Source organism: Vicia villosa, linkage group LG3 (assembly GCF_029867415.1).
Source record: "Vicia villosa cultivar HV-30 ecotype Madison, WI linkage group LG3, Vvil1.0, whole genome shotgun sequence".
Lineage (NCBI taxonomy): Eukaryota > Viridiplantae > Streptophyta > Magnoliopsida > Fabales > Fabaceae > Vicia > Vicia villosa.
The window spans coordinates 212,504,991-212,515,058 of NC_081182.1; the positions used below are offsets into that span (position 1 = coordinate 212,504,991).

The window sequence follows — 10,068 nt, forward strand, 5'->3', positions numbered from 1 at the left end:
ATTTGCAATGGAACTTGGTGTGAAACAAGAAAAGTATGTCTTGTATTTTGATAATCAAAGTGTCATTCACTTATCGAATGATTCCTCCTTTCACTCGATGTCGAAGCATAATGACGTTTGTTATCATTGGATTCGTGATGCATTAGATTCCAAGTTGAAGGAGCTTGAGAAGATTCACACCGACGATAATGTTGACGAAGGTGTTGCCTAGTGTTGTCCTCCAACTAGTCGATTGAGGGAGTTTGTTGGGCTATCCCTCCTATTTTGAGTGGCCTAAATGGACATGGGTTAGTGGCCCATGTGTGTATAATTATTTGTTATTATCCAACAAAGATGAATAAGGTTTAGATATGAGAGACAATAGAGAAGAGTGAAATTGCGCAGCCCCGTTTCAACACAAAGTAGTTCCACAAAATCAGATCTTGCACACAATCCAATGGTTGGGTCATCTTGAAATTTTGTCTTGGTGTTCATGGCTTATAGGAGTACATTTTGAACGGTGGAAATTAGATTCTGAGCTTTTTAAGTCAGTCTGACGAGTTCATCTTTGAGGTGTAACTTTCTTGGTGTTTTTGGATTATTTTTATTTCTCTTGATTCTTGTTGTATTCCAAGATTGATTATAGCTCTTGATAATGTTTATGTATGCCTCCAGCTAGTGTTAGAGCTAACCTTGTTTGTATTTATTGTTGATTATAATGGCGGTATTAAGTGACCTACGGGTCCCGTGGTTTTTTACCCTTAGTTAACGGTAGTTTTTTTCTACACTAAAATTGTGTTGTGTTGTTTGGTGTGTTTTATTGATTGTCGTTGCATTTGATTGAGAGAGATTGTATTGTTGAATTACTCCGTTGCGTTTCTAGATTTCCTCCCAATAACACCTGCTTTGATCAAGTGTCGAGGGTGCGTATAAGTGTATGAGAAATCAACATTTTTCAGGGCGGAGATGTGAATCTAAATTTTATCCCAATATAAAATGAGTTATTGTTTGGAAGAGAAAACTTACTCATCATAGACCAAAGTTATTTTATGATAATATTTGTGGGGTTTTGAGTTCAAAACTGAATAATCCAATTAATTGAATTAGATTTTATAAATTATAACATAATTATTAAATTTTGAAGCTTGACAAAATCATAATGTTATTATTAACTAATTTTGTTAAATTGATCTTTAATTCAAATATACATATATCTAAAATAATACTCCCTCCGATCACTATTATAAGCAAAAAAATGACATTAAATTTTGGTCACTATTATAAGTAAAAGTCATTAACTTTTTGATTAATTAATGTTTGTATTACTATTATACCCTTAATTTAAGTCAAAAGTATTTAATGTTGGTAGTTGATTCATCAAATATAACTAAGGATATTATAGTAAATTTTATTTAGATGAGACATGAAATCAAAAAAAATTAATTACACATAACTAACTTTCTCAATCTGGGTGAAAGTAGTTATTTTGGCTTATAATTGTGACCGGAGGGAGTATTTGTCGAATTTAGATAGAATTAAGCTTAATTTAAAAGAAAAAAACATCTAATTTATAGAAACAATAACTTATTTAATACATAAATGAGATCTTACGTAGTACATAGAAATATGATCTTTAGTACATGGAAATTTAAAACATAAAAACAACACGATAGGTTTTAGGAATGACACAGAAATTGACTAACAAAGATATGAACTAGTTTCGACTATCTCTTAACCATCCATCAAGGTAAACTTGGTTGGGGTCAGAGGTGGGTTGTGCTTTCTCTGCTCGGGTATCTTTCAAACATCCATCAAGGTAAACTAGGTTGGAGTTAGGCGTGGACTTTTCCTTCTCAGCTCTGATATCTTTCAACCATCCATCAAGATAAACTTGGTTGGAGTCAGACGTAGATTTGGCCTTAGCCTGAGTATTTTTCAACCATCCATCAAGGTAGACTTGGTTGGAGTCAGATGTGGATTTTACTTTCTCTGCTCGAGTATCTTTCAACCATCCATCAAGGTAAACTTGGTTGGAGTTAGGCGTGGACTTTGCCTTCTCAACTCTGATATCTTTCAACCATCCATCAAGATGAACTTGGTTGGAGTCAGCCGTAGATTTTTCCTTAGCCCGAGTATCTTTCAATCAAACATCAAGGTAGACTTGGTTGGAGTCAGAGGTGGGTTTTTCTTTCTCTGCTCGGGTATCTCTCAACCATCCATCAAGGTAAACTTGGTTGGAGTCAGAGCTGGACTTTGATTTCTCAGCTCGGGTGTCTTTCAACCATCCATCAATATAAACTTGGTTGGAGTTAGGTGTAGACTTTCATTTCTCAGCTCTAATATCTTTCAACCATCCATCAACATAAACTTGGTTGGATTCAGCCGTAGATTTAGCTTTCTCAGCTCGGGTATCTTTCAACCATCCATCAAGGTAAACTTGGTTAGTGTCAGAGGTGGATTTTGCTTTTTCTGCTCGATTATTTTTCAACCATCCATCAAGGTAAACTTGGTTGGAGTCGGAGGTGGACTTTGGTTTTTCTGCTTGGGTATCTTTCAATCATCCATCAAGGTAAACTGGTAGGAGTTAGGCGTGGATTTTGCTTTCTCAGCTCTGATATCTTTTAGCCATCCATCAAGATAAACTTGGTTGAATTCAGCCGTAGATTTTGCTTTCTCAGCTCGGGTATCTTTCAACCTTCCATCATGGTAAACATGGTTGGTGTCAGAGGTGGATTTTGCTTTCTCTGCTCGGGTGTCTTTCAACCATTCATCAAGGTAAACTTTCTTGGAGTCAGAGGTGGACTTTGGTTTCTCTGCTCGGGTATCTTTCAACCATCCATCCAGGTAAACTTGATCTGAGTCAGTGGTAGATTTTATTTTCTCTGGTTGAATATCTTTTAACCATCCATCTAAGTAAACTTGGTTTGTGTGAGGGTTGGATCTAGCTTTCTCTACTCTGGTATCTTTCAGCCATCCATCAAGATAAATTTGGTTAGAGTTTGAGGTATATTTTGATTTCTCAGGTCGAGTGTCTTTCAACCATCCATCAAGATATACTTGGTTGGAATTATTGATGATTTTTTGGTTCTTTAGTGGATTTTTGAGCCACCCATCAAGGTAGGGTTGATCAACATGTTTTTCTTCTACACTCTCTTGTTCAGGTTTTATAAACCTAGCATAAATTCCTTGTCCATTCTACAATTTAATTGAATAAAGAAGTATCAATGATTGACAATTGGATGGTATATATGATTAAAAAAATCAATTTTTTTATGAAATACATTGTGATGCACATTTAAGACATATTGTGCTAAAAAAAGTAATTTTTGAAATTTCATTGTCACAGAGAAAATATTATTTTATCAAATTAAATAGAATAACTTGATTGTTAGTAAATGTGATGAATCCAAATAAAGATGAAAATGATAGATTATAATAAATAATTGATGAAAAATTTAATTGTAAAATATACAAGCATGTCAAATTTGTAACTTACAATCAACAAAAGGAAGATAACAGGGAGGAAAGACAAAACAACTTTGTTTGTCATTTCTTTCTGCTATGCTATTGTGGGAATATTGTTCTAATGTGAAAGATGTAATGAAGTGGAGGTGGGTTGAACTATTTATAGGCGGATGAGTAGAAAAAGTACAAATAACGAGGACATCAATGTCTTATACATTATTTATTTATAAGTTAATAAGAAGAAAAGAATAACAATGAGGACATTTAGAGTTTGGTTGGATAATTTTTTAATTTATAATTCATATCTTATAATTATACTCTTCAACCCACTAGAGTTCGATCCAAATCCCACAACAAGTAAGCCACATAATAAAACAAGTTTGGGGTCTCGCCATGTTACCATACATCAAGTCTCCCCACTCAAATTTTTGATCACACATCTATAGCGCCTTATAGACTTTACTCACATTGAAGTTGTTATTCTTCATGATATCCTCCCAATCATCCATATATTTTATACGGTCTCTTTGCTTAAGAATAACCTTCACGATTCAAGCGTAATCAGGTTTGATATCCATATTCTAGTTGATCATTGTGATTATTTTTCCTAAATGTAACGTAAAACTACTCTGTCTTATATAAAAAGCGTAACATTTGTGTTTTTCTTTTGTCTCAAAATAATTGTCAATTTACAATTTTAATGCAACATTTATTATTATTTTCACAACTATATTGCTATTTATTAGCTTTCTCTTTATTTAACTACTCTATTAGCTACAATTAATAAGTATATTCTAGTAAATGATATTAGTTTTTTTCAGAAAAACTAACTTATCTAATCATTTTCTTTAGAATCGTGCGGTTGCTTAAATAAAACACTCTTTATGGGACGGAAGAAGTATTTCACACAAGCATCTTCTTCTATGAAAGAATGATATATTGGTCTATATAATTATCTGAATATCATATATAGTGTGTTCTAAAAAGTAGTATAAAATCACAAGTCCTAGTTGATTTCTTGATAGAGTTCAGCTCACTTGTAGGCAAATAGACTCCCCACATATGGATCTTGTTAGTGGGCAGAGCATGACACCTGAAGGGAAGTAGTGATGTAGTATTATTAGAAAGTCTGAGCAATATTGAGATAAAAAGCAATGCGATTCAAATTGAAGGCCGGTAAGAACCAAATGGAATATGTTGTTTAAATTACAATAATGACTTTAACAAGGTAAATTGACTCGTTAAATCTACGAGGAAGAAATTGTTCTCAATTAGTAACTAGTTAAGTCGTTGACGAATACTAAACTAAAAAGGCAGAAGTAGTGAAGCATCTGCAAAATGTTCAAGAGCTAGCGAAACATTTCAATTTCTTTTAAGTAACATACACGCATAAGGAAGAAATATCCAACGTCAATCTTCTATCAAAACTCGTCATCACGAAGAAGTTATGCCACAACAAAGTAGTAGTAAAAGATTTAATGCTTGCCTCCCGCATATAAATCACAGCCGTCAACATCGTAGATATAGTAGTCATTAAAAGCTGGATAACACTCATAGTTTAGTATGTAACGTAAGAACAATTAACCATTGAAAAGGCGAAGTAGAAAAGCGGAAAAAAATTGTATACAATATATATTATCGCTGCAGGTAAATTACATAAGATAGAGACATCTACACCAATGTTAATATGCTTAGGCGAGAGAGAAACTGATATAATACTAATGGAGGTGCACCAAGGTGTCTACCAAAGTCATATGAGAGGAATAAATTTTATGAACAAGTAATTAAGATCCATTTATTACTGGCTAAATATGTTAAGTGAGATTGACGATTATGTAAACATGTGTCACAAGTGCCAACGATACTCAAACATACACTGTGCCCCTCACCCCCACCCCTGTAGAGGTACTCTATTCGGTAACCTCTATGTGGTAAATTTAAGAATGAGGAGTGGATATTCTAGGACCTTTTCCCCTATCTTAGAGGAAGTTAAAATTATTTCTTGTAGACATGGACTATTTCACTAAATAGATTGAAGTCGAAGTAGTGTCAAATATCACGATGAGCATAATGAGGTGATTATATTGGAAACGAATAATCTACAAATTAAAGTTACCAAAGTGAATCACATATAATTTATCCAGAATTTCAAATCAAGTTAGCATAAGTTAAACACCCACAAGTCAATGGCCAAGAAGAGTCCATGGACAATGTTATACTTTAGGAGATCTAGAAAAAGCTAGACGAATTAAAAGGGCTATGGCCTAAACAACTATACGAATGGTGTCATTATTCTTAATTTACAACTGATAATGCTATATTTCAATAATTTCATTTAAATCTCACCCCCCTTTATTAATATGTATTTAAAGATCTAGTCTATGAAAGTCATGGATAATATGGTCATATCACATGGTACCACACTCTTCTTCAAGGATACCCTTTTAGATGGTGTATGTTTTAAACACCTTGATACCCGTATAATTAGACACATCCACCGGGATACGTGGACATTTTAATGAAGAATGTATAACATTCATGGAGTTAGTTTGCCATATTCTCTTACCAACATACTTTGAAAGTCTTACAATTTGTTCCTAATATATATGAGTTATGCAACTTATATGTTTACTTATTTTTTATGAATCAATTAAAGAAAATGAGACATGTCTTAAATGCACCACAAATCTAATTGACAATGTGTACAAAATAGTCCATATTCAAGAGTTCACAAAAAAAAGATTTGTCAGGAGATCAAATTCTTAAGTTGTACACCACAAGAAATGAAGGATGGCATCTTAGTGTTAAAAAAAATGGTAGCACATAACAGGATTGGAAAACTCTTTCATATCTAGGAAGAGTCTTACAAATAAGTTATCATGTAGCGCTTATAAACTATAAAACGTGAACGAAGATGGTGTTACCAAGTCTTAGAACTCAATAAATCTAAGGCATTATTACAACTCATGTTTACTTTTGAAGGTAATAAGTTGAAAATATAAACCACTATGACTTACTTTTTAAACATGCGATTCAAAACACCAATAAAGTGGTTGAGTGACATTCTTTTCATCTGCAAGGGTAAAAGATTTTAACAAGGCGTCATATTTACTAAATTTTTTTTATCGCTTACTCATGAAATATATTAAAAATAATATCAAGAAAAATCACATTGAATTTATAAAATATAACATTACCTTCCTTGAATATTAGACAAACAACTACTAAAGTTTGAAAAACTGAAGAGAAATAAGATCTTGTTCATAAAAACAATAACTTATTTAGTACACAAACGAGACCTTACTTAGTACATAGAAATAAGATCTTCCAATACATAGAAATTAAAAACATAGGAACAATATGATGAGTTTTTGAAATGACATAGAGATTGACTAACAAAGATATGAACTAGTTTCGAGTATCTTTTAACCATCCATCAAGGTAAACTTGTTTGGGTTCAGGGGTAGATTTTCCTTTCTCCGCTCGGATATCCTTCAACCATCCATCAAGGTAAACTTGGTTGGAGTCAGAAGTGGATTTTGTTTTCTCGGCTCGGATATCTTTCAACCATCCATCAAGGTAAACTTGGTTAGAGTCAGAGGTGGATTTTTCTTTTTTTGCTCGGGTATCTTTCAACCACCCATCAAGGTAAACCTGGTTGGAGTTTGGCATGGATTTTGCTTTCTCTGCTCTGATATCCTTCAGCCATCCATCAAGATAAACTTGGTTGGAGTCAGCGGTAGATTTTGTGTTCTGTACTCGAGTATCTTTCAACCATCCATCAAAGTAAAGTTGGTTGGAGTCAGAGGTTGTTTTTGCTTTCTCTGCTCGGGTATCTTTCAACCATCCATCAAGGTAAACTTGGTTTGAGTCAGCGGTAGATCTTTCTTTCTCAGCTCGGGTATCTTTCAACCATCCATCAAGGTAAACTTGGTTAGAGTCAGAGGCTGATTTTTCTTTCTCTGCTCGGGTATCTTTTAACCATCCATCAAGGTAAACTTGGTTTGAGTTAGGGGTGGACTTAGCTTTCTCGGCTCTTATATCTTTCAACCATCCATCAAGAAAAACTTGGTTGGAGTCAGATGTGGATTTTTGTTTCTCTACTCGAGTATCTTTCAACCATCCATCAAGGAAGACTTGGTTGGAGTCAGAGGTAGATTTTTCTTTCTCTGCTCGGGAATCTTTCAACCATCCATCAAGGTAAACTTGGTTTGAGTTATGGGCAGACTTTTCTTTCTCAGCTCTGATATCTTTCAACCATCCATCAAGATAAACTTGGTTGGATTCAGCTTTCTCAGCTCGGGTATCTTTCAACCATCCATCAAGGTAAACTTGGTTGGTGTCAGAGGTGGATTTTGCTTTCTCTGCTCGAGTATCTTTTAACCATCCATCAAGGTAAACTTGGTTAGAGTCAGAGGTGGATTTTTCTTTCTCCCCTCGAGTATCTTTCAACCATCCATCAAGGTAAACTTGGTTGGATGTAGGTGCAGACTTTACTTTCTCAGCTCTGTTATCTTTCAACCATCCATCAAGATAAACTTGGTTGGAATCAACTAAAGATTTAGCTTTCTCAGCTCGGGTATCTTTCAACCATCCATCAAGGTAAACTTGGTTGGAGTCTGGGTTAGATATTTCTTTCTCAGCATTGGTATTTTTCAACCACCCATCAAGGTAAACTTGATTGGCGTCAGGGGTGGATTTTGCGCTCTCAGATCGAGTATCTTTCAACCATCCATCAAGATAAACTTGGTTGGAGTTAGAAATGAGTTTTTGGTTCTTCAATGGATTTTTGAGCCAACCATCAAGATAAAACTGAGCAACTTGTTTCTCTTCTACATTCTCTTGTGGAAGTTTTATATATCTAGCAAAACTTCCTTCTCCATTCTACAATACAATGAATAAATGCATATTAATGAGTAACATTTGGATGATATATATGATAATAAAAAAACTCAAGTATTTTATGATACACATTATGCTGCATAGTTACACGTTCATCATAGTAGATGGATACTCATCATAATAGATGGATAGATAATCTAAAATGACAATTAGAGAAAATAAATTTTCTAATTTTCATTATGGAAAAAACCTTATTTTGTCAAATCAAATAGAACAGTTTGATTGTGAGGAAAAGTGATAAATACAAATAAAGATGAGAAATGATAGATTTATGTGAATAAGTGATGAATAATATAATTTTAAAAGATACAAGCATGTAAAGTTAATAACTTACAATCAACAAGAGCAGGAGAAAAGGGAGGAGAGACAAAACAACTTTGTATGTCATTTTTTTCTCTTATGTTATTGTGGAAAAACTGTTTTAATGTGAAAGATGCATTTGAAGTGAAAATGAGCTGAGCTATTTATAAGAAAATGGAAAGAAAAACTACAAATAATAAGGATAGTAAGGTTTTGTTTGATGAAATTATTTTTTAAAAATAATAAGCTATGTGTTATACATTATTTATAAATATTTATAAGTGAATAAAAAGAAAAAAGAATAAATAACGAGGACACTAGGCTTTGGGTTGCAAGATTACTTTTTTATTTTTAGTTTATATGGTATAATTTATAAAATTATTTGTGTCAAAAAACAATTTATTTAGTAACTGTTATTTTTCACATATTTTTGGTGCGTTTGTTTTGAAAAAAAAAATTAATTTTTTGTTTAATATCATGTATATTTTTTAATTTGAAGCTCATAAACTAAAGTCTTATATTTTAAAATTAATAAGGTTTGGAAAAGCTATTAGAATTAATTTTTTATTTTAAATTAAAATTGATTTTCTAAAATCTTAAACAAACTTATTAAAACGATCAAAGCAAATTTTTAAGAATCTTGATCAAACATAATTATTTTGATAAGTTACTTCAAGAAATTTAAAGTTTCAATTTCTTTTAATTTATAGAAGTAGTACTCCCTTCGTCTAATTGAACAATGTGCGATTCTTAAAAAAATGATTAGATATATTAATATTAATGATAAAATTAATATTATTTACTAAAATATTTTTATATATTGTAGTTAATAGAATAGTTGAATAAAATAAAAAGTGATAAATAGAATTATAAGAGTGAAAAAGTAATAATAAATATTATATTAATATTGTAAAGAGATAATTATTTTAAAATATAAAAAGAAAAAATACAAATAAAACTTTTTTATGAAATGGAAAAATTAATAATTATCTTAATTTTAGACACACAACAATTGTGACCTCTTGTTCTAAGTTGAAATACATTATCTGCCCTAATAATATCAATGACCTAATAATGTTGGAGGCAATTCGGATGGTTAATACAAGTAATTTTCAACACTCTCATTCAAGGGTGAGTCTATACACAATATCCTTCACCTGTGAAAAATACTTTCGATACAAGTAAAAATATTTTATATTTAAAACACACTTTTGTGAAAGACAAGCCACATATTCACTCAAAACCTTTAAATAATATTCTCACAGTTAATTGTCAACAATAATATCAATGGATTTAAGATGAATTAGAATTTACATATTTCTTCTTAGAAAAAATGAATTTATGTATTTCTTATGATTTCGATTTTAAAATTAATTAAACTATTTTAATAGTTAATTTTTATAAGTATTATAAATTTCATGA

General features: G+C 32.0%; 1 protein-coding gene and 1 pseudogene across 1 annotated transcript; both read right to left on the minus strand.

Annotated features, from left to right (window-relative positions):
* Positions 1 to 1,693: 1,693 nt before the first annotated feature.
* LOC131659875 (uncharacterized) lies at positions 1,694 to 3,529 on the minus strand (annotated as a pseudogene).
* Positions 3,530 to 6,684: 3,155 nt separating this feature from the next.
* Positions 6,685 to 8,796, minus strand: LOC131657307 (uncharacterized). The gene is made up of 2 exons (XM_058926720.1): positions 8,681 to 8,796; positions 6,685 to 8,328 (listed from the first exon to the last, which is right to left on the minus strand). The coding sequence occupies exons 1-2, from the start codon at positions 8,732 to 8,734 to the stop codon at positions 6,853 to 6,855; spliced, it is 1,530 nt and encodes a 509-aa protein (XP_058782703.1). The 5' UTR covers positions 8,735 to 8,796; the 3' UTR covers positions 6,685 to 6,852.
* Positions 8,797 to 10,068: the final 1,272 nt, after the last annotated feature.